At 43.3% G+C, this 24711-nt stretch overlaps 1 protein-coding gene across 10 annotated transcripts in view; it reads left to right on the plus strand.

Moving 5' to 3' along the window:
* Positions 1–24711, plus strand: part of MCF2L (MCF.2 cell line derived transforming sequence like) — a 333538-nt gene that overhangs the window by 216931 nt on the left and 91896 nt on the right. For 9 of the 10 annotated variants that reach the window (XM_049867599.1, XM_049867590.1, XM_049867593.1 and 6 more), the window contains one exon: positions 22703–22817. In XM_049867599.1, coding sequence (XP_049723556.1) covers positions 22703–22817 — 115 coding nt within the window. Of the gene's footprint in view, positions 1–12825; positions 13320–22702; positions 22818–24711 lie in introns of those variants that run through there. The other variant, XM_049867598.1, reaches the window with a different exon arrangement.

Consider the following 24711-nt stretch of genomic DNA (forward strand, 5'->3'; position numbering starts at 1 on the left):
AGCATTCCTTGATGGTTACAAGAGTCGGGAGAGAAGGGGAGGGAAGATCTTTAACTAGATGATAGACAAGGATCAACTTTGGTGAAGGGAAGGACAACACACAATACAGGGGAAGTCAGCACAACTGGACCAAAGCAAAAGCTAAGAAGTTCCCTGGACACATCCACACACTTTGAGGGATAGAGTAGCTGGGGCTGGGGCTTGGAGACCATAGTTTCAGGGGGCATCTAGGTCAATTGGCATAACAAAGTTTAAGAAAATGTTCTACATCCCACTTTGGTGAGTGGTGTCTGGGGTCTTAAAAGCTTGCCAACAGCCATCTAAGATACATCAATTGGTCCCATTCCACTTGGAGCAAAGGAGAATGAATAAAACCAAAGGCACAAGGAAAATATTAGCCCAAAAGACTAAGGGACCACGTGAACCAGAGACTCCACCGGCCTGAGACCAGAAGAACTAGATGACGCCTGGCTACCACCAATGACCACTCTGACAGGGAACACAACAGAGAGTCCAGGACAGCAGGAGAAAAATGTAGTAGAGAACGCAAATTCACGTAACAAGACCAGCCTTAATGGTCTGACAGAGACTGGAGGAACACCCAGAACTATGGTCCCCAGACACACTGTTAACCCAGAACTGAAACCATTCCTGAAGCCCACTCTTCAGACAAGATTAGACAGGACTATAAAACAAATATAATATATGTGAGGAATGTGCTTCTTAGTTCAATCAGATACACGAGACCAAATGGGCAGCTCCTGTCCGAAAGCAGGATGAGAAGGCAGGAAGGGACAGGAACTAGTTGAATGGATACAGGGAACCTGGGGTGGAAAGGGAGAGTGTGCTGTCACATTGTGAGGTGTCACATTGTGAGGACTGCAGCTAATGTCACAAAACAATGTATGTAAATTTTTGTATGAGAAATTAACTTGAGCTGTAAACTTTCACCTAAAACACGCACCCACACACACAAATTATGGTCAAGCTCTGTAGTGACCTTGAACAGGCCACTTGGCCTCTCTGCGTCCATTTTATTTATCTGTAAAATGAGGCTGTCTGTCCTACTGCTTACCTCCCTGAATTGTGACAATCAAATGAGATAATGTGGTGTGTGAAGACACTTCGTAAATGACAAAAGCCTAGACTAGGGTTTCTCAACCTCGGTACTGTTGACCTCTAGGGCTGGACCATTCTTTGTTGCAGGGACTTTCCTGTGCATTGTAGGGTGTTTGGCAGCATTCCTGGCCCCTACCCACTAGATGTCAATAGCATGGGCCCCACCCCAGTTGTGACAACCAAACACACATCCAAACATCGCCAGGTTTCCCCCGGGGACAAAACACACCTAGTTAGGAACGACTGGTTTAGACAGAAGTAGAATGGTCTTTTGTGCATAGCTGAAGCCTGCCATTCTAAGCAGGTGGCCAATTTTGCAGCTTCCCAAACTCACGAAATGTGTGTAGTGCGGAATACTTGTCTTTATTAGGCAGCTGATAACAGGCTACCTTTGGAAATGTTTCATTAGGAATTTCCACCCACCAAGTATTTTCTTATATAGCACGAGTTTTCTTGTTTGTTTCCTTGCCTTTGGGCCCTGTGCAGCTTCTCATCCTCACTTATCCGACCAGTTTGATCCTGCATATCTCAGTGTGCAGAGCAGAACGACTTCTGTAGTAACTCATAGCCAGATACATTCCTGTTTGACAGTCAGGTAGGGGGTGGTCAGGTGTGGATTTTATAATCATTTATGTGAGCACCTCTTGTTTAATCCTCCTGTGCTCTTCCACCCACAGCGTATCTGTCAGTTTGTTTTACTGTTTGTGGTTCACACGTTGTTGGGATGCTAGAAGCTCTGCCACCAGCATTTCAAATACCAGCAGGGTCATCCATGGCAGACAGGTTTCAGGGGAGCTTCCAGACTAACACAGACTAGGAACAAGGACCTGGCGATATACTTCTATAAAAAAAATTTTTTAAAAAGTGGCCAGTGAAACCCTGGTGAGTAGCAGCAGATCATTGTCTGACACGGTGCTAGAAGATGAGCCCTCGGGCTGGAAGGCACTCAGAAGAGGACCGAGGAAGAGCTGCTTACTTAGAGTTGACCTTAATGACATGAATGAAGTCAAGCTTTCAGGACCTTCATTTGCTGATGTGGCACGACTCAAAATGAGAAGCAGCAGCTACAGACATCCATTAATAATCGGAACGTGGAATGTACTGAATATGAATCTAGGGAAATTGGAACTCATCAAAAATGAAATGGAATGCATAAAGACCAGTATCCTAGGCATTAGTGAGCTGAAATGGACTGGTATTGGCCATTTTGAATTGGACAATCATATGGTCTACTACGCCGGGAATGACAAATTGAAGAGGAATGGTATCACATTCATCATCAAAAGGAGCATTTCAAGATCTATCCTGAAGTACAGTGCTGTCAGCAACAGGACAATATCCATACTCCTACACGGAAGACCAGTTAATATGACTATTATTCAAATTGATGCACCAAGCACTAATACTGAAGATGAAGAAATTGAAGATTTTTACCAACTTCTACAGTCTGAAATTGATTGAACATACAGTCAGGATGCACTGATAATTACTGGTGATTGGAATGCTAAAGTTGAAAACGAAGAAGGATCGGTAGTTGGAAGATATGGCCTTGGTGATAGAAACAATGCCAGAGATCGCATGGTAGAATTTTATAAAACCAACAACTTTCATTGCAGATACCTTTTTCCAACAACATGAACAGCGACTGTATATGTGGACCTTGCCAGATGGAAGACACAGGAATCAAATTGACTACACCTGTGGAAGGAGACAATGGAAAAGCTTAATATCATCAGAACAAGGCTGGGGGCTGACTGCAGAACTAACCATCAATTACTCATATGCAAGTTGAAGTTGAAGCTGAAGAAAATTCAAACAAGTCCACAAGAGCCAAAAGACAATCTTGAGTATATTCCACCTGAATTTGGAGACCATCTCAAAAATAGATTCAACACATGGAACACTAATTGCCAAAGACCAGACAGGTTGTGGGATGACATCAAGGACATCACACATGAAGAAAGTAAAAGGTCATTAAAAAGACGGAAAAGAAAGAAAAGACCAAAATGGATGTCAGAAGAGACTCTGAAACTTGCTCTTGAATGTTGAGGAGCTAAAGCAAAAGGAAGAAATGATGAAGTCAAAGGACCAAACAGAAGATTTCGAAGGGCAGCCTTAGAAGACAAAATAGTGTAAAGACCTGGGGTTGGAAAACCAAAAGGGAAGAACACGTTCGGCATTTATCAAGCTGAAGGAATTGAAGAAAAAATTCAAGCCTTGTGTTGCAATATTGAAGGATTCTGTGGGCAAAATATTGAATAACACAGGAGGCATCAAAAGAAGATGGAAGGAACACACAGAATCACTGTACCAAAAAATGAATTGGTTGACAATCAACCATTTCAGCATGTAGCATATGATCAAGGACCGATGGTAGTGAAGTAGGAAGACCAAGCCGAACTTAAGGCATTTACAAAAAAACAAGGCTCCAGAAATTGAAGGAATATCAGTTGAGATGCCTCAACAAACAGATGCAACACTGGAGGTGCTCACTCCTCTATGGCATGAAATTTGGAAGACAGCTACCTGGCCAACTGACTGGAAGAGATCCATATTTGTGCCCATCCCAAAGAAAGGTGCCCATTCCAATAGAATTTGGAAATTATCAAACAATATCATTAATATCACACACAAGTAAAATTTTGCTGAAGATCATTCAAAAATGATTGCACCAGTACATCGACAGGGAACTGCCAAAAATTCAAGCCAGATTCAGAAGAGGACGTGGAACCAAGGATATCATTGCTGATATCAGATGGATCCTGGCTGAAAGCAGAGAATACCAGAAAGATGTTTATCTGTGTTTTATTGACTATGCAAAGGCATTTGACTGTGTGTATCATGACAAATTATGGATAACATTGCAAAGGATAGGAATTCCAGAACACTTAATTGTGCTCATGTGGAACCTGTACATAGGAGGCAGTTGTTCATACAAAACAAGGGGATACTGCATGGTTTAAAATCAGGAAAGGTGTGCATCAGGGCTATATCCTTTCACCATACTTATTCGATCTGTGTGTTGAGCAAATAATCCGAGCAGCTGGACTGTATGAAGAACCTGGCGTCAGGATTGGAGGAAGACATTAACAATCTGCAATATGCATATGACACAACTTTGCTTGCTGGAAGTGAAGAGGACTTCAAGCATTTACTGATAAAGATCAAAGACTACAACCTTCAGTATGGATTACAGCTCAACATAAAGAAAAATTCTCACAACTGGACCAATAAGCAACATCATGATAAATGAAGAAAAGATTGAAGTTGTCAAGATTTCATTTTACTTGAATCCACAATCAGTGGCCATGGTAGCAGCAGTCAAGAAATCAAACGATGCATTCCAGTGGGCAAATTTGCTTCAAAAGTCCTCTTTAAAGAGTTGAAAAGTAACGATGTCACTTTGAGGACTAATGTATGCCTGACCCAAGGCATAGTATTTTCAGTCACCTCATATGCATGCAAAAACTGGACAGTGAACAAGGAAGACTGAAGAAGAATTGATACCTTTGAATTATAGTGTTGGTGAAGAATCTTGAATATACCATGGACTGCCAGAAGAGTGAGCAAATCTATCTTGGAAGAAATAAAACCAGAATGCTCCTCAGAAGCAAGAATGGCGAGACTTTGTCTCAGGTACTTTGGACATGTTATCAGGAAGAACCAGTCCCTGGAGAAGAATATCGTGCTTGGAGGGTCAGTGAAAAAGAGGAAGACCCTCAACAAGACAGATTGACACAGTGACTGCAACAGTGGGCTCAAACATAGTAACAATTGTGAGGATGGCATAGAATCAGGCAGTGTTTTCTGTTGTACACAGGGTCGCTATGAGTTGGAACTGACTAGACAGCACCTAACAACATAATAACAATGTGCTGTTCCGCTACATTTCTAACATATTAATCTTTGGGTCGTTGTGTGTGTGTGTGTGTGTGTTTTTTTTTTTTTTTTGGTCTGTTTTCCGTCTGAATTTAACAAAATATAAAAACACACAAAATTACTATGTACTAAAAATTCACAATTTTCTCTAGGATTCTACATTTGGTGTTTTTTCTCCTCTGCTGTAGACCGTAAGTTGAAGGCCGTAATAATTGTAATGTTACTGTACTTACACTGTTGAGAGAACAGACAGAAATGATGTTATTGACCTTTCGTGCTAGACTTAAGAGTCAGGATGCCCATCTAGCTCTACACGACTTGACCTGAAGGGACTGCACGCACCGAGGGACTGGGAAGAAGTGAGTCAGAATTAATTTACACAACTTTATTCACACAAATTAAAATTTTCATTCAAAATTGTTATCTTAGGAGGCCATACACTTCAACTGGTTATGCTGCCATTACTTATAAGCCTTATCTAAACTAAAACCTGTTGCCATCAAGTCAATTCTGGCTTATAGCAACCCTATAGGACAGATTAGAGCTGCCCCATAGTGTTTCCAAGGAGCAGCTGGTGGATTCGAACTGCCAACCTGTTGGCTAGCAGCCAAGCTTTTAACCACTGTGCCACCAGGGTTCCATAAATACAAAAACTCCTCTATCCTTTAAAATGATGTGAATAGCAGCTTTATTTTTAGCTGTATTTTACTTGCATACCAAAAATAATAATATTCACCTTTATCAGAAAACTTTAACTACAAATTAAAATCTTTTTTACATAATAAGTGAGTTTTCAACAGACGAGGAATTGCTGTTACCAAATCATGTTTTAAGGGAAGCGTCTTTAGGCAAATCTCAAAGAGTGGTTCTGGAAAATTCTTGAGCTGTGGTGTCATTGAGTAGGTTCATAGTTTCCCAAGGTATCCCCTTTTCATTTAGTCAATGGAGTCCCTGGGTGGTACAAACAGTTAACTTGCTTGGCTGCTGACCAAAAGGTTGGAGGTCCAGGTCCACCCGGAGGCACCTCAGAAGAAACACCTGGCAACCTACATCCAAAAAATCAACCATCGAAAACCCTATGGAGCACAGTCTGCTGTGACACACGTGGGGTCTCCATGAGTCAGAATTGATTCAGTGCCCCCCCTTTTAATTACTCAACATTAAGTAGAAGACTTCTGGAGTCACTGAACAGTGAGTGAAATTGTCTCCTGCCCTCCTAAGTATACGCTTTTTTGAGAGAAAAGAAATTGACCCCGATTATTATAGAAAAATGCAAATCACAACTTGGAAATTTGTAATAAATGTTATGGGGCTTTGGCTTCAGAGTATGTTGTCCTTAATTGAGGACTTTCCAGTTCGGAGAGAACTTGGAGTAAAAACCACATGTGAGAAACTATGTTAAGAAGCTGGGCTGCATATGAGAGCTAGAATTCCAAGGAAGAATAATAAAACCAAAATTACAAAATGCTTTCATGCAGTAAGTATCCCATATGCTGTCTCTCAATAGACGAGCGATTCTTAATTTGTCACCGTTACCCCGGATGTCTGCCAGCATTCTAAAAACTGGACTGCTTTGCCAAATAAACTAAAACTTGAAGCAATTTGCCAAGTCATAAAGTTACTTTTGGTTCTTATTGGCATTTACTGACCTCTGAATGTCATGTCAGTACCTCCCCCTTCTTGTGTCTCCTTCCCTCCCCCGGCTCCTGAGTGGCCATTCTTTAAGGTGTTCATTAAGTCAAGTGTCTGACCGTCTCAGCCTAAGTAAACGCAGATGGCTTAAGTTCTTTGACTTTGAAAGGATTCCTTGCAAAGTGGTCTAATTCATCACTCGATTTCCTCCCTCCCCCACAGGTATTTTTCCCATTAATATTTGCTTTAGTTGAGCGGTAATCCCCCAAAATCTGTTCCCAGCTGCCGTCATAATTTCCATGCTTGTCGTTTGAAATTTGCTGTAGGTGTGAGACAGCTGCGGGAGCCTGATTACAGTCATCAGTCTTCCATCAAGAGGAATTTGTTCCTTTTGACTCTTACAGATTTAAAAGACTTGTAGAGTTAAGTTTTGTGACATAATTAAGCCAACTTCCAATTATACTTGTTGCTTTCAGACTTTACCATAATTAGGAAGAGTTGTGTACAAATTCAGGTGGTGGCATAATTACCTGGTTCGTTTGCTACATCACCTGACGTCTTTATTAAGCACCTATCTGTTGGGATCTGTGCAAAACAAGTTTAAGCATATGGGATCCCTTTTCTCATATGATTGTAACCTAAAACAGAAGACTTAGGGGAAAATGAAGAGCATTCCTTTTCCAATCACAAAACCTAAAACCAGAGTCGGAGAATTTATGATTGAGGAATAAAAGACCTAAAGAGAAAGATATTTGGGAACAGAGTTACCAGTGAAAGCTCTTATTTTTTATTTTATTGTAGTAAAGTATATATAGCATAAAATTTGCCATTTTTAGGCGTGCATTTTAGTGGTGTTAAGTACATTCACAGTGTTGTTCAACGTCACCTCTATGTATTTCCAAAACTTTTTCATCACCCCAAACAGAAACCCTGTACCACTGAGCAGCAACTCCTCAGCCCCTAGCTACCTCCAGTCTGCTTTCTGTCTCTGAGAATTTGCCTGTTCTGATTAGTGTGAGTGGAATCATACAATGTTTGTTGTTTTTGTGTCTGGGTTATTTACTTAGCATAATGTGAAAGCCCTTTTCTAACTAAAGTACAGGCCAAAAAAAAAAAACCAAACCCATTGCCATAGAGTGGATTCCAATTCATAGTGACCCTATTTTTTTTTTTTTTTTTCTATAGGACAGAGTAGAACTGCCCATGGGGTTTCCAAGGCTGTAAATCTCTATCAAAGCAGAATGCCCCATCTTTGTCCCACAGGGTGGCTGGTGGATTCAAATCACCAAGCTTTGCATTTGCAGCCAAGCCCTTAACCACTGCGCCACCAGGGCTCCTTAAAATACAGACAGTACCCTGAATAAGAGACTACCCAGGGCATGTTACACGCTGGAAATTAGTAATGTGTTCTGCCCTTTATTTCTATTTCTCACCCCTTGATTGTAAAACAAACCCAGCATCTTTCTCCCATAGTTCCAGTGAAATACGTGAACCTTTGCTTCGTTGCAGGCATTACCAGGGATATTTTGGTGGGATCTGGTTCTCCGTCCAAATGTTCAGACCAAGTTATTTCCTCTCACTTTCCAAGCTTGTTATGGTCCCAGAATGTCTTGAATGTTTTGGGATAGAAAAGGATTAAACCAAAAAAACCAAACCCGCTGCTGTCAAGTCGATTCCAACTCATAGTGACCCTATAGGACAGAGGAGAACTGCCCCATAGGGTTTCCAAGGAGCACCTGGTGGATTCAAACTGCCGACCTTTCGGTTAGCAGCCAAGCTCTTAGCCACTGTGCTACCCGGGCTCCAGAGAAGGCTTAGGTGGCCTTATTTAACCCCAGACCCCTGATGATGAGTAGGACCATGTAGTATTTGGTAGTTTGGAGGACAAGAGAGGCATATATTGTTTGACATCCAGGTCACAAGCTCAGCCCTCTCAGACCCTGTGGTTCTTTCCACGGAAGAGTGCTGTTAACCATTCAGTCCCTCTGGTTTACTCAACTTCCCCAAGTGTTTTATTTCAAAATCCCTCTTCTTGCTCTGCTATCCTCTTCATACCCCTCAGCCCTAGGAAGGGGTCAGCGTTAGCTGTGCGGCTGCTGTAGAAGTACCACAAAGCAGGTGGTTTATAAGAACACTAGTTTATTGTCCTACAGTTCTGCAGGCTAGGAGTCCGAAACCAAGGTTTCAGTGGTGATTTCTCCTCAAGGCTGTGAGGAACGATGTGTTCCGTGCCCCTCTCCCAGCCTCTGATGACCGCTGACAGTCCTTGGCTTGTAGGTCACTGCCGTCTCTGCCTTCACTTGGCCATTTTCTCTCTCTGTCATCTTCTCTTTTATGAGAGCACCACTCATATTGGGTTATGACCCATCCTACTCCAATATGACCTCATGTTAATTTAAGTGATAACATCTTCACAGATCCTATATCCAAACAAGGCCACGTTCACAGGTACCAGGGGTTAGGACTTCAACATATCACTTTGGGGGACACAATTTAACCTATAACAGAGTCCTAAGAAGTGATACTTCCCTCACAAGTTTTTGTGGAAGGAGATCACAGTTGGGGAAAATAGCTGTATTGCTACGATCACATTGTCTGAAGACTGTCAGCTTATAGACCTTTAAGAATATTATATTCATTTCATTTAATGAGTCTCGATTGAGCACCTCCTGTGTGATGGACAACTTACTGAGTATTGGGTACATAGGAGACAATAACAGAGAGTCCCTGCTCTTGGGGATTTTACATTCTAATGGAGAGAAGCAGAGAAATAAACAGAGCACCTACCAGGTTTTCCAAAGTGTTCTGCAGAGAGCCAAAGTAGGTGACCTCGCCCATTGCTGTCTAGTCGGTTCCAACTCATAGCAACCCTGTAGGACAGAGTAGAACTGCCCCCAGAGGACTTCCAAGGAGTGGTTGGTAGATTCGAACTGCTACCCTTCTGGTTAGCAACCTGAGCTCTTAACTACTGCGCCACCAGAGCTCCAAGCTAGTGTCAGGGATAGAAAATTGTTTCAGGAGGGAGTGGCCAACTGTGGTAAAAGTTTCTGGGAGGTCTAGTAAGATGAGAGCTGAGAAGCATCCATTAGATCTGGCAATATGGAGGTCATTGGAGTCCTTGACAACAGTATTTCAGAGGTGGAGAAGGATGCATTAAGAGAGGTGGGAGGTGAGGATGTAGGAAAGAGTATTATATACCTTGATCAGGAAGGTTAGCAGTGAAAGGCAATAGAGAAATGGAGTGGTAGCTAGAGGGAGAGGTGGAGTCAGGGGAAAAAGGTTTTTTTAATTGTGAAATACTAAAGTGTGATTAGCTGTGCTTGGGAATAAGCCAGTAGAAAGAAAAATTGATGATGTGGGAGGAGTGTGGATCATTGTAGAACTGAGGTCCTCAATAAATAAAGGAAGAGGGAGTAGACTCTAGGATACCTGAGGGAGGCTGGCATTCGATGGCATGAGGTAACTTGGACTGTTGTAACAGCAGTTACATTTTGGTTGGAAGTGAGGTGGTAGAAAGCTGAGGGAGTTCCTGTCTAATGGGATTCTCCTTCCTCCACGAAGCATGAGGCAAAATTGTTAGCTATGGGAGGAAGGGTAAGGAAGGTAGGTGTGAGAGGTCTAAGTGGGAAGAGAGTGTTGTTTTAGTGAGCAGGGAAGCAAACATCTGAGGAGAACCGTAGCAGAATTGTGGGCAGCAGTGTAGGCCCTTGTGATTTATTGCCATAATTGTAAAATAAGAACTCTCCTCAGAGTTGGTTGTGTTTTTCTCAGGGTTCAGCTATTCAGGAGCAAGCTTGGATTAGGTGGATAGTTGGGTTTACTCAGGCTTTAAGATTTGCTCTTGCTAAGGCAGAAGGGTACAAGAGATAATGTTGGATTATGGAATATAAACTGGTAAAGAAGGGTGAGGAAGTTTAGGAGGTAAGGAAGTTTAGGAGGTGAGAAACCCTGATGTTTAAAAGAACATCTTGCTTGCAGATGTGAGGAATGATGGTGGAAATGTAGACAGCGATCCAAATGCTGACATCGTGGGTGAATTAGGGGAAGAACAGGTAAGGGGTGGGAAACAATGAATAGATGATAGCAGCAAGAAGGCGGGTAATTCTGTCTTAGTCATCTAGTGCTGCTGTAAAAGAAATACCACAAGTGACGGCTTTGACAAAGAGAAATTTATTTCCCTACAGTAAAGTAGGCTAGAAGTCCAAATTCAGGGCGTCAGCTCCAGGGGAAAGCTTTCTCTTTCTGTTGGCCTTCTCATCAATCTTCCCCCAGACTAGGAGCGTGTCTGTGCTGGGACCCTGGGTCCAAAGGACAAGCTCTGCTCCCAGCACTGCTTTCTTGGTGGTGTGAGGTCCCCATTCTCTGCTTGTTTCGCTTTCCTTTTATCTCTTGTAAGATAAAAGGTGGTGCAGGCCACACCCCAGGGAAAGTCCCTTTACATTGGATCAGGGATGTGACCTTAGTAAGAGTGTTACAATCCTGTCCTAATCCTCTTTAACATAAAATTACAATCACAAAATGGAGGACAACCACACAATACTGGGAATCATGGCCTAGCCAAATTGATACACACATTTTTGTGGGGACATAATTCAATCCATGACAGCAAGCTAGAGATAAAATTAAACAAATATATGTCAAAGGAACTGAGGCTTTTGAGGGACCAAACCAAAGAAACCAAACCCATTGCCACTGAGTTGATTCCAACTCATAGCAACCGTATAGGACAAGTAGAACTACCTCATACGTAGGGTTTCCAAGGGTGTAAACCTTTACAGAAGCAGACTGCCACATCTTTCTCCCAGGGAACTTTCAGTTAGTAGCCAAGTGCTTAACCACCCACTGTGCCACCAGGGCTCCAGTTTTGAAGGATTAAAAAAAAACCTGTTGCTGTCAAGTTGATTCGAACTCATAGGGGAGGAGAAATGGCTTAGCAGTGACCACGCAGAGCAAGGAGATCACACAAATTACCACCCCACCTGATACATGAGGGAAGTGAGAAACAGAGCTTCACTTGATGGGAGGGCTGTGGGGGAGTTGTCCTCAGGAGACGAGGTCTAGGTGGCCACTGTCTCAGTTTGCCTGACATGGAGAAGTTTACCATAACACAGGAGTGAACCGGGACAATCCTGGGCAAACCAGGGTGGACTGGTATTGCTTAGTTATCTAGTCTGCTATAACGGAATTTATCTTCTCACAGCTTGGGAGGCCCAAAGTCCAAATTCATGGCATAGACTCTAGAAGAAGAATCTCTCTCTATGGGCTCTGGGCGAAGATCCTTGTCTCTTTTCAGCTTCTGGTTCTCTGTTTCCGGGTGATCTTCACTAACATGGCATCTCTCTTCCCCCATCTCTGCTTGCCTAATCTGCTCCTTTTAAGTCTCAAAAGAGATTGACTCAAGACACACCCTATACTAATACTGCCTCATTAACTTAAACAAAACTCATTCCCAAATGGGATTATAAACACAGGTGTAAAAAAGAAACAAACAGACCCTAGAGGTATAGAGGAACACAGTTCAATCCGTAACAGTAATCTTAAGAGGCTCTCAGGGATTTTGCTAATGAGAGGCCCTGAGTTCAGAGATGCCGCCACTCATGAAGCCCAGTCTGGGACCCAGGAGGATGGAGAACAACCTGTACCTCAGATCACACTAGGAAGAAGTTCACAGGCCCCACCTACAGTAGGGTTTATGTTGAAAAAACCATTCATGAGTTGATTGACCCCTGTGGTCAGGCCACCAATTCATTTGCAAAAATTAATAAATGTGTAGATTATGGTTTGCTGGGGACTAAGTGAGGGCATCCAGTAGACCCTCCAGTAGAAATGCAATAAATATGTGCTGAGTCTTTAAATTAGTTGGCAGTGCACATATATATATGTATATATATATATATAAACCACACACGTTGCCATCGAGTTGATTCTGACTCAGAGTGACCCTATAGGACAGAGTAGAACTGCCCCATAGAGTTTCCAAGGAGTGCCTGGTGGATTTGAACTGTTGACCTTTTGGTTAGCAGCCGTAGCTTTTAACCACTATGCCACCAGGGTTCCTGTGTGTGTGTGTTTGTGTGTGTGTGTGTGTATATATACACATATATGGAAACCCTGGTGGCGTAGTGGTTAAGTGCTACAGCTGCTAACCAAGAGGTCGGCAGTTCAAATCCGCCAGGCGCTCCTTGGAAACTCTATGGGGCAGTTCTACTCTGTCCTACAGGGTCGCTATGAGTCGAAGTTGACTCGATGGCAGTGCGTTTATATATGTATAGCCCCAAATTATATCACATTTGAAGGCTGTATTTCAGGAGCGTTCCAGAATGGCCAAACTTCAGAAACTTTGAAATGATAGATGGAAAAATGAGCACACAGGGAAAGGTGACGAGGAACTGTGTTGGGGAGGACTGTCATACTTTGTTCTGCTGTTTGTTCTTTCGGAAACCTGAATTTCTTGTTTCAGTTGCCCAAGCATAACAGCCCTTTCTTTCTAGAAAGAATTTTACATTTACACGGTGCTTTTGTCTAGGGTTCCGGCTGCCTTTCTCTAGGTCCGCTCCTTGGCCTGGGCTTTCTCTGGTGTCCTCACTGTTAGCCTGAGGAGCTGAGCCACGCTCTTAACCTTGCTGCTTTCTTGGTTTTGCTTCAAGGAATTCGACGGCCATGACGTTTGAACCAATGCGTGTGAAAAGGTAAATCATTGTGAAGAGCAAATTGTATCGACAAAGGCATTCAGTAAATGTTGAGTTCCTGGTTTCTTATATAATGCTCTGTTTCAGAGTGTAATGCCTTCTTGGTGTCATACTTGTACTGCCATGAGGTTTTCGTTTATTTCTTGTTTAAGATTTTCCAAAGAAATTAATAATTTGGGATCCAGATGATCTTTTTCCTTCAGGAAAAATGTGAAAATTTTCATTCTAAAGCAACTAATTGTGGTTGAGTATTTCAAATGCAGCCTTCAAATACAGGTTTTCAGATGTAAAAGAAAATTAGCAGAATCACATTTTGGCTAATATATTGTTGTTGGAAACCCTGGTGGTGTAGTGGTTAAGTGCTACAGCTGCTAACCAAAGGGTCAGCAGTTCAAATCCGCCAGATGCTCCTTGGAAACTCTATGAGGCAGTTCTACTCTGTCCTATAGGGTCGCTATGAGTCGGATTCGACTCGACGGCACTGGATTTACATTGTTGTTGGTAGGTGCCGTCAAGTCAGTTCCGACTCACAGTGACCCTGTGTACCTCAGATCAAGGCCCTGCCTGGTCCTGCACCATCCTTACAATCTTTCTTATGCTTGAGCCAATTGTTGAAGCCACTGTGTCAATCCACCTCGTTGAGGGTCTTCCTCTTTTCCACTGACCCAGTACTCTGCCAAGCATGATGTCCTTCTCCCGGGACTGATCTGTCCTGATGGCACGTCCAAAGTATGTAAGATGCAGTCTCCCCATCCTTGCTTCTAAGGAGCATTAAGGTTGTACTTCTTCCAAGACAGATTGGTTCTTTTCGCAGTCTATGGTATACTCAATATTCTTCGCCAACACCATAATTCAAAGGTGTCAATTCTTCTTTGGTCTTCCTTATTCATTGTCCAGCCTTCATGTGCATATGATGTGATTGAAAATAATATGGCTTGGGTCAGGCACACCTTAGTCTTCAAGTTGACATCTTTGCTTTTGAGCACTTTAAAGAGGTTCTTTGCAGCAGATTTGCCCAATGCAGTGTGGCTAATATATTACAGAGGAAAACAGTCTTTGTTGTGTTGTCCCTATAAAGATAATGAATCATGAAGCTCATGTCTGCTTTATCATCTCTGTGTAGGTGTTCCCCAGTTACTCAGCTTGGCTGTTACAACACTCTTTCCTTAAAGTTAAGGTTTATTGCATAGTACTGTGCGTAAGTCATAATGCTAAAACCATCACGTGGCGTATCTCCTGTCTTTCAACCACCCCAGAGTATGCATATGTGTATGTATGTGTATACATGTGTATGCATAAATGTGTGTATATGTCTACATGTCAGTCATATGTGTGTGCCATATGTGTATACATACACACACACACACAAATGAATGACAGATTGAGTTACTAAACTAGACGTAACTCGACAAAAGTTCCTGCCATTCACAAGTGGCAGAGCTGGTGTTTGTACCCAGGGAGCCTGACACCAAAGCTTTCTGCCTTAACCATTTCTTCTTATTCAGACTAAAGGTAAAGAACCATGTTTTGTTAAAACAACAGAAAAAAATATATACATAGCGTTCTGTATTTCTCATATTTGATTCAGCTTAATAGTGTTCTTTTCAACACATAGTTGGTACTTTTTTTTTTTGGTACATAATTGCCGGAAAGCCTTCTAGAAACTAGAAAGCTGTTCCTAACTGGAATAGATGGATACGAATGAAAAAAAAAAAAAATCATCCTAGGTTTGAACAATATCTACTTGAAAAACATTTAAAATAAAATCGTAAGAACCATATTTCTCAGGAATGACGGAAGACTGGAGACGGTTTGAATTTTAACCACTTTCCCCTCGTCTGGAAAGTGAGAAAAAGAGAGCAGGTTCCATTTAATTGAGTGCTGAGGTTAACATGGTTTGTGCAATAAATCCCATCTGAAGTCTGATTTTTCAGACATAGGAGGCGACCACGGACTATATATACCCTGAAGCCATGTGGACGGCTTAATCTCACGGTACCTTCTGTGCCTCTCAGGAGCAAAGTTGACCACGATTTCACTGGACCTGAGGGTAGACGGGAAAAAGAAGAGCTTGTTCCGGGTCTGGCCTGCCTCTGGCTCAGTGCTGGCAGGCAGTCTGCATCTATTAGTGTTAGGGTTTCTCAGAGAGTAAAACATGCCTTCCCAACTCCTGATCCTGCTGCTTGTTTAGATGGGAGATCGCCTGGAGTTGACTGTACTGAGGGCTCATTTTGGGGCTTCTTCTTCTTTTTTTTTTTTTTTTTTGGTGAACGCATACACAGCCAATGATGAACCATTTCAACAACTCCTACATGTACAGCTTAGTGTCATCAGTGACATTCTTCAAGCTGTGCTGCCAGTCTTGCTGTACTCTTCCATGTTCTTCTACTGCCATTGTCTTAAATTCGTTGGTCCCTAAGTTTCCTATCAAACCCTCCAAGTTGCCATCGTCAGTTTGATCTCACACAGATAATTCTTTAAAAGAGCACAATGCTCAAAGCAATGGGAAGACTGGGACTTAAGGTCTTGACTTAGTAACAAAGGAAAGGATCTTTGTTTTCCCATCAATATGCTGATGTAGCTAAAAAGGAGACAGTGATCCCCAGTGTGACACTGTGATCCTCCTGACTTGGTTGCCGACTTGGTTGAAGCGGACTGCGTAACCCTCTGCATTTCCTAGTCCCCCTGTGCCTCCTGAGGTCACTGTAGTTCTGCCGTCCTTTTGGGAACGCTGTTCAGGTGGAGAGGATGGGTGTTAGAATGAGAGACAGACATTTTACCTGTGAACTGATGATTTCCCCCCGTGTGGTGGCCGTGAATGCCCACATGATGGAGCAGTATTTTGCCTTTGGGTGCTCCGGCTCAAGACAGAACAGATGGCGTCCCCTTTTGGAGACGACCGGGACATTAGCTTCTCATAGACAATGTTGTTAAGCATTTGGGACTTTAGATGAATTGATGTGTGTATGCAGCCCCTGACTCCTCCTCCTGTTTCTGTATTAAATTCAAACATAATAGAAAAATACATTTCTATTAAATTGCCCTTACCAACAAGCTTTCAAACATCATCTAATAAAGGAGTTGTTTAATTAGATAAACAAAGCCTAGTTCACTCATGTAAAGGAGTTCAAGGGCAGGAAAAAAAGACTAATCCTTCAGCTCTGGGTGACAGTCCCCATTCATACTTGACTTAGGGTGCAGTCTTCTCCCCGGCCCCTCCACCCACCTTCCCAGCTCCAGCCTGCTCTGGGCTGAAGTCCAAGGTAAGGAAGAGGACAGGAGGCTTTGCCTCTCTCTCACCTACCTCCGCTTAAGCTGGCTACTGCTCTGCCCCCAACAAGGCCAAAGGCTAAGGTGTGAGGGCAGGGAGGGAGGAGGGCTCAGGTTCCTTCCTGGCTCTGGGCTTTGAGCTTTCTGGACCCAGCAGACAGCTGAAGTGTTGACTCCCACGTCCTGCTGGCGCTTCCCTGGAGGGGATGCATCCCATGGGGTCGTGTGTGCCTTCATTGTTGTCCCCTGGACGTGTGGTGGCACCATTAGATCTTCCTGCTGCCTTCTTGCCCCTCGGGGAGCCCTGTTGTGTGGGACCAAGACAAGCCCACACTGGCTCTGCCCCACCGCGACCCATGGTGTTCTCTGGGAAACACTGGTGTGTCCCCGGTGCTGAGGAACTCTGTTGGTGCAGACCCGAGGCAGCTACTGCCCCCCACCCTCCTCCAAAGCTGCAGGTGGGCCCTTCTCTTGTCTCTAGATTCCCTGGAGTGGGCGGGCAAGGCCCACAGTTTTCGTTACGCTTCTCAGGCCAGAGTCAGACGCCAGTCACACTGCCTTCCGAGTACAGGGAATGTGAACCAGGGCTCTCTGCGTGCGTGGTTGGCTCCCCAACAGGACTGGAGTGTACAGGTAGCCCGATTGTTCTCCTAGAATGGACCAGGGACTCACCACAGCCAGCAGTTCCCTCCAGAGAAGCCCCTTCTCCCGTCTTTTCCTCCTCATCCTCTCACCCCTTTGCATGCCTTGGATCTGGCTAGGGGTCTGGGAGCGTCTGCGTTCCCCTGTGTGCCTTATAACTGCACATGGAGGGCTGGCCTACACTCACTCTGGAGTTCTCAGTGGAAACTAGGTGGGAAGAGCCCCACCGGCTCTGTAGTGTCTGCATGACTGCAGTACTAGTGACCTCTGATGACACCTGGAATCTGAATCCCATTTTCAGGAAAACAAAGAACAGGTGAGGGCTATCCCTGTTTTCATTGTACTGAAGGCTTACCTCATTTTTCTTGTCAGAATACCCTTTAATTACAGCTGAAATATAATTTTGAAAGTTGCTTAATAATCATTGTAGGTACAACATGAAGCTAAGACATGGGCGCCACGTCCCAAATACACTTCGAAAGCGCCCTATCTAAGGAGCATCTGAGGGAGGGGTGTCATTACACTCATGTGAACAATTCAGACAATGACCCCAGTGTTTGCAGGCAGAGTGCCTCTTGCTGTTTGGGATCTGAGGAATTTTCTAAGAGGAAGTAAGAATTAGAATGATGAAAGCCAGCGGGCAAGGGGTGCTGCTTGTTGAGTAAGTAACAGGATGTGTTCCGTCCAGGGAAACTGCAGCCAGGTGATAGGGACAAGGAACTTAAGAGCATCTTGAAAGCTGGAAAAGTTCAGAAGTGTAGAAAATAATTAGAAAGTAGTTGAAAACAAGAGCAGAAAAGACGGATTTAATTAGAATTAAGGATTAAAGTGACTTAGCTGCCCCTAGATGAATAGGAGATTAGGCAGACATCTATTTATCTGTCAGACATTCGTTCTGGGTTCAGCCTGGTGTTGGACTAGGCAGCCTGGGGAGAGGGCCTATGATAGGAGCTCCACCCTTAAGGAGTTTATATTCGAGTTGGGGAAAAAAAGATTTTCATATGTGAAGCATTAACCAGAAATACAAAACAATATCATTAAATAATGAATTGTATCACGGTTTAGGAAATAAGGCAGAGAACAGACAAAGGCTGGCCTGGTAGAGGAAGGCTCTGAGGAGGAGACATGGGAATTACGTAGGCAGATGAGGAGAAGCGCGGGGGAAACCATGGAGGTAGAACCGGATGTTTACTGGGTGGTAAAGTCGGTCTGACTGGAACGGCAGGGGCTTGGCCGAGACCCAGCAGTGGAAGTCTGGGAAGCTAGTAGAAGCGGTGGGGTGGGTCGTGATGGTCACTGGTGACGCTGAAGATGGTGAGAAAGGCTCTGTTTGTCCATGGCCTACTGCCTGTCCCAGTGTGCTGAGTGTACCACAGACACCAGCTCTTGCCATCTCAGCAACCCTATGAAGTAAAAGGTAATTCATAATGGTGCCACTTTTAAAACAGGTGAGAACATGATGGCAGGCAACTTACCCAGGGTGCACAGCTACTGACTTTGACTACCTGTTGAGGCATTGGAACCCTGGTGGCACGGTGGTTAAGAGCTTGGCTGCTAACCAAAAGGTCAGAAGTTCAAATCTACCAGCAGCTCCTTGGAAACCCTACAGGGCAATTCTACTCTGTTTTATAGGGTTGCTGTGAGTCAGAATCAACTCTACAGCAATGGGTTTTTTGGTTTATTGCTACGTTATAAACTACCCCAAATCTTAGTTTACAGCCACCACCATTTTATTTATTTGTTCTTGATTTTGTGGGTCAGGAATTCAGAAGGGTTCAGCTGCGTGGTTCTTTTGCTCCACATGACATTGGCTGGGGTCATTTACTCGGCTGTATTCATTTGGTGGCTGGGCTGGGCTGGAATGTCCAGGGGGCACTTCATATCTAGCACTTCAGTGCTCTTCCATGTAGCTGCCTTCTCCCTGCTACTCTCCCTTCCTGCCCTTCCATCTCCCTTCTTCTCCGTCCTTTCCTCACTTCTTTCTTTCCTCCTTCCATGAAAGTGCTTGAGCTTCCTCATAGCACGGTGGACTCAAGGTTGTTGGACTTCTTACATGATGGCTGGTTTGTAAGAGGGAGCTGCCATGCAGGGAGGGTGGAAGCTGCATATTTTTTAAGGTCCAGCCTAAGAAGTCACACATCATCACTTCTGCCACATTCTGTTGGTCAAAACAGGTCACAAGGCCAGACTGAGGTTCAGGGAAAGGGAAATAGACTCCACCTCTCAATGGGAGGAGTGGCAAAGAACTTACAGCCATCTTTCATCCTCCATAGCCCCTAACTGACAGATTTGGTACCCAGGCTTGTGTGACTCCGAAGTTTGTGTTTTTGCCTGCTGCCTTCTCTGTTAACTTCTCTTGATTGTTTGGATTACTTCAACTTTAATTCCCTTACTTACAAGTCTAAACTGGAAACCTCTCTCTCTCTAAATGTACACCAACTACCTCATTTTGATTGAGGTGCTACTGCTCTTTCTAGACCCCAAGCTACAAACCCTCCAGCCTTTTCTGATTCTTGAAACATCTCCAGTATTCCTTTGTAAAATGTCTCAGGTGTATCTTTTTCTTGGAAAGATCCCCTCACGGTTCTGCCTGTATTCAGATTCTCTCCTTATACTCCATCCAGCTCACAGCTACTAGACCTAGGTTCGTTCCTACAACACAGTTCTGGTCATGTTACGTTTCTGCTCAGGAGAGTCCAAACACCTCAGTATGGAGGCTCCTAAGTCTGTGATTGTGACCCTTCTAGGTCACACTTTTTTTTTTTTTTTTTACCATTCCTCAAATCCTCACAGACCCAGAAGAGACTGTCTTGCCCCACACCTATATATGTATTCCCTACTTATTCCTTTGCTTATGTTCTGACCCCCTTCCCAGTAATATCCTCCACCTAGTCCAATCCAACCAGCTTCCATTTCCTCCTCTTCCACAAATCCTTCTCTGGCTGTTCCAACTGGCATTAATCTCTCCCTAGAATTCTATGTGTACTTGAAAACTGTTGCCATGGGGTTTAATGATTCATATTTTTCAGTTACTATTTGTCTCTCAGTAAGATTTAATTATCAAAGATCAGAAACTCTTCACACCCCTAACGCAAGTTGGGCACAGAAGAGTTACCCAGGAAATAGAGTTTGATTGGTGATAGCAGAAGTTTGGGGAGATAGAAGGTCAAAAGATGAAAATAGGTAGAGAGAAGGATGAGAAGCACTGACGATTCGTTCAGGAGCATGAAGAGGTCCCTGGAGGTTAAGGATTACCACTGGTGATGCAATGGTTAAGCACTCAGCTGCTAACCAAAAGGTTGGCGGTTTGAACCCACCCAGAGGCTCTGCGGGAGGAAGACCTGGTGATCTGCTCCTGTAAAGATTGCAGCCTTGAAAACCCTATGGGGCAGCTCTGTTCTGTCATATGGGGCCGCTATGAGTTAAAAATCAACTCCATGGCCCTTAGCAACAACAAGGATGCTATAAAAATGACCTTCATTGCTGTGTTTAAATCATAATAACAATGAAAACATAAGCGCTCTTACTGCCCAATGAGATACGTAGACAACGTTGTTGGAAATGTCCTGTGAAACTTTAGGTAGCAGGTGTACGCTGCTTGTCTTGTGCACAGAGCGGGGGCCTTTGCGAGTCACCTCGTGCTTAGCTTTGCAGATGCTGTTGCTGGGCCTGTTTCCAGTCCTAGGAAGTCAGGAGGTAGCACAGTGGCCTTCCCTGTGGCCTTTCAGCATTCCCATTTGCCCTCGAAGACAGAACACAGATTCTAGAGAGACAAGAAAATGAGATCAAACTTCATCTAGCCAGTGCACAAAAATTCAGCTCGATTTTTAGAAAATATGAAAAAGTATGTATAATATGAAGGATAATTTATTTTTTTGATTTATTTATGAGTTGTTTCAGTTTTATTTTCCTGTCTCAGCTTTGTAAGATCCAGAGAGCTGATTGACACCGTAAACTATCACTCATGCGTAGTATAGATACACGGTTTCTACTTTTTCGTTTTTACTGAACAAGGTGAAACTCTGTTCAAACCAAAGTGCTACAGATTAACAAAAAGGGTGTGTGTATGGTCTTCCGGTTCTCAGATAGCGAATGCACACACACCATCCCAGGGGGAAAGCAGCGAGGAAACGTTGGTAACCCACGGGCTAAAAAGTCAGGTAGTAAGTACCATTAGAGAACCTCCGAAAGGAGCAAACCTGGAACAGTTAGCCCGACTATGAAGGAAGTGTCTAGGTTTTCCTTTCTCACCACCACAACCCTACATTAGAATTTAAGCCCTCTTCACAGTGCCGATATAGAAATGGTCAAAGTCAAGGTTTTAAGGCAATCTTTTGCTAAAATATATTCTGTTTTGATATGCACACTATAAAAGTACACTGAAAGGTAAATCTTTAAAGCTCTGTTAATTTACTTCTTTACATACAGAGTAATGTGTACCTGGCTCTAGAAGTATACTTGAGGAAAGCTATCACTGTGACCCCAAATATTTCTAGGTTCCTATTTTGTTTATAGTAATATTAATTTTATAATGCTCTCTGGTGGCACAGTGGTTAAGAGCCCAGCCTGCTAACCAAAAGGTCAGTAGTTCGAATCCACCAGCCGCTCCTTGGAAACCTTATGGGGGTCGCTATCAGTCAGAATCGACTTGATGGCAATGGTTTTTTGTTTTTTTTTTTTAATTCAGTAATGTTCTCATAATTCTATATGACAATGTCTCACCAATGGACCGTGCCTGATTCTGGGCTTTTGTTCACAAAAGAGCCTTATATAATAAGAGATAATTTCTTCCAGAGTTAAATGTTTAAAAGGTGGAATATCAGGAAAAAAATATAAAATGCCCACAAAAGAAATAGTTAAATAAGTAGTTAGGACATGTACCTGAATGGAATATTATGTGAATACATAAAATAATGGCTACATCATTTATAAAACTATTTAATTTACAATGTTAGGAAAAAGGCAAGCTTGTCTATTCAATATGGTCTCAAGTATGTACAAAAAAACATACAGAATAAAGTTTGGAAGGGAACATGCTAAAATATTATAGTGGTTGTCTAATGGTAGCAGAGTGATGGGTGATGTTTTTAATTCTTCACACTTTTTTGTACATTCCATGTATTTTCTTCAATCAACATGCATTTCTTTCAAAATATAAAAGAACACTGTCAATTTGAACTGAAATGTTGTTGGCTGCCATTGAGTTGGCCCCGGACTCATGGGGACCTCACGCACGATAGGATTGGACCATTGTGATCCATAGGGTTTTTGTTGGCCAATTTTTGGAAGTACACCGCCAGGTCTTTGTTTCTATCAGTCTTTGTCTGGAAGAAAAAAACACCGAAACCTGTTTAGCATCATAAATACTTGCTGTTTATTAAAAATAATTCCAACTTATTGTTGCAAACCAATCAGAAAACATTAGTCCCACTTGGGCAAAGTTAAGTGAGCACCTCTGCGTTTCTTTCTAGGTGGACGGGGAAAAGATGGGTGCCCAGTCATCACCTTTCCAGACTACCCGACTTTCAGCGACATCCCAGACAAGGAGTTTCAGAATGTCATGACCTATCTCACTAGCGTCCCCAGGTACGTTGTTGTTCAGAAGCCAAAGAGCAGTGCGTGTACAGCCCTCTTTTTTTAGAGCTGTTTATATCATCTCATTAAGTTCACCCAGCAACTTTTTGACAGAGCTAAAACCTTTGTTAGGTAAGGAAATTGTGAATTACAGAAGCTAAGAGACTTTCCTAAGATCAGACAGCTGATAAGTGGGAGATCTGGAATTAGAATCCAGTTTTTCCAGCTCCCAATCCGTCCCCTTTCCCCTACTGTGTTGCGTGTGCCCTGATCTGCAGGAGAGATGGTCGGTCTCCTTCTAGAGCCTGTACCACCTGACGGTTTTGTTGTTCAGCAAGGGAATCTGACTGAGGCTCAGAAAACACTTTCTCTTTCGTAAATGGTTAATTGCCCTCGCAGGAGAGAAATAAAGGTTTACAGTGGGGTAGTGTCTTTTTTTTTTTTTTTCAATAATTGAGGGAGGGCTCTTATTTTTTTCTTGCAGAGGTGGGTATTGGGTGTCTGTAGAGCTCAGGGGAGCCAGAGCCTGACCTGTACAGTGAATGGAGCTTTGTCCATCCCTGAGAAAGTTGGGCCCTGAGGGTGAGGTTAATGCCTCAGGCACAGGAGGGGGTGAGGCCTCCACCTGCCCTTTCCCGGGAGAAAACCGACCCCAGAGGCCATTAACCTGGGAAACCAGTTAAGTGGAAAGCAGTCACTTAGGGCTGTGTTTTCTGTTTATCACAAGCAGAATTGGGTTTCCATCTTCCAGAAAGGTAACTAAAACCACCTCCGTGCCTCACGCAGAGCTCGCTGGCAGGATTAGGGTGCATCAGAATCCTCGAGCCAGGACACTCTTCAAGCAGATAATGTAGACTGTCAGCCTCATACTCTAGCAAAGCAGCTTCTATTTAGGATCTAGTGAACAATGCATTAAATAAGGTCAAGAATAATCTTAAGAATGGCATTTTTGTTCCTGATGTTGCATAAAGCATGAGGAAAACATAAATGTAGACTTTTAACCAGCAAATATGAAAGTTCACCATGGTTGGTTACGCATTCGTGTTCTCTTTCATTCCCTACACTGTTTTGAGGACAAGAGTTCAAGGATTTTGGAAGCTTGGAGCCGACGCTCATAAGGAGACGTAAAGTGGAGTGAGGTCTACCTCTGCAGGGTTTGATCCTCTCCTGCAGGGAAATTACTCTGATCCAGAAAATGGGCCAAAACATCAAATTTAATCAACTGACATATGCCATGTAACAACAACTAAATTAGTAATGACCAGTTACTAATAATTAGTGCTTTGGGGAGGAGGGGTGGGTCATAGATTTTGTTAGCCAACTGGCTGGTTGAGGAAGGGAAGCTGGTTAAGTTAGGGGACGTGGGGATGCTGAGAATTAATTTCATAGAAAAATTGTCTTGAATGGAAGCAAAGGTGTTTCATGTCCTGGGATAATTTGTGGAAGCCTCAGATAGCAGAGTCCTAACAGTAGTGACTCACATTGTGTTTAAGTTTGCAGTTCACACTCTGTTGCATCAACCCATGGAGTGTTTTGAAACCTCCATGTACCAGGCACTGTGCTAGTTGAACTCACGAATGAAGGGGGCAGTGTGCTGGGTGGCATGAGTGTTCCAGTAGGAGTCTAGTATCCTTTGTTAAGTACCCAGTCTGAATAGTGTAAAATGCTTCATGGGTGGAATATGGAAAGCAATTTCGTATATTTCTCACTTGATCCTCAAAATCCCACTGAAACAGGAAGGCAGCTTTTATACTCATTTTATAGATGAGGTTGCTGGATTCCTTGAGTAAGATCACCCCTCTAGAAAGTAACCAGCTAAGGCTTGAGGAATGTCTAAAGGCTGAGACGACACAACTGTCTCAGAGAGTGTCTGCTCCAAGTGTGGTGTAGCTGGCACAGAGGATGT

Source organism: Elephas maximus, chromosome 23 (assembly GCF_024166365.1).
Source record: "Elephas maximus indicus isolate mEleMax1 chromosome 23, mEleMax1 primary haplotype, whole genome shotgun sequence".
NCBI classification, from domain to species: Eukaryota; Metazoa; Chordata; class Mammalia; order Proboscidea; family Elephantidae; genus Elephas; species Elephas maximus.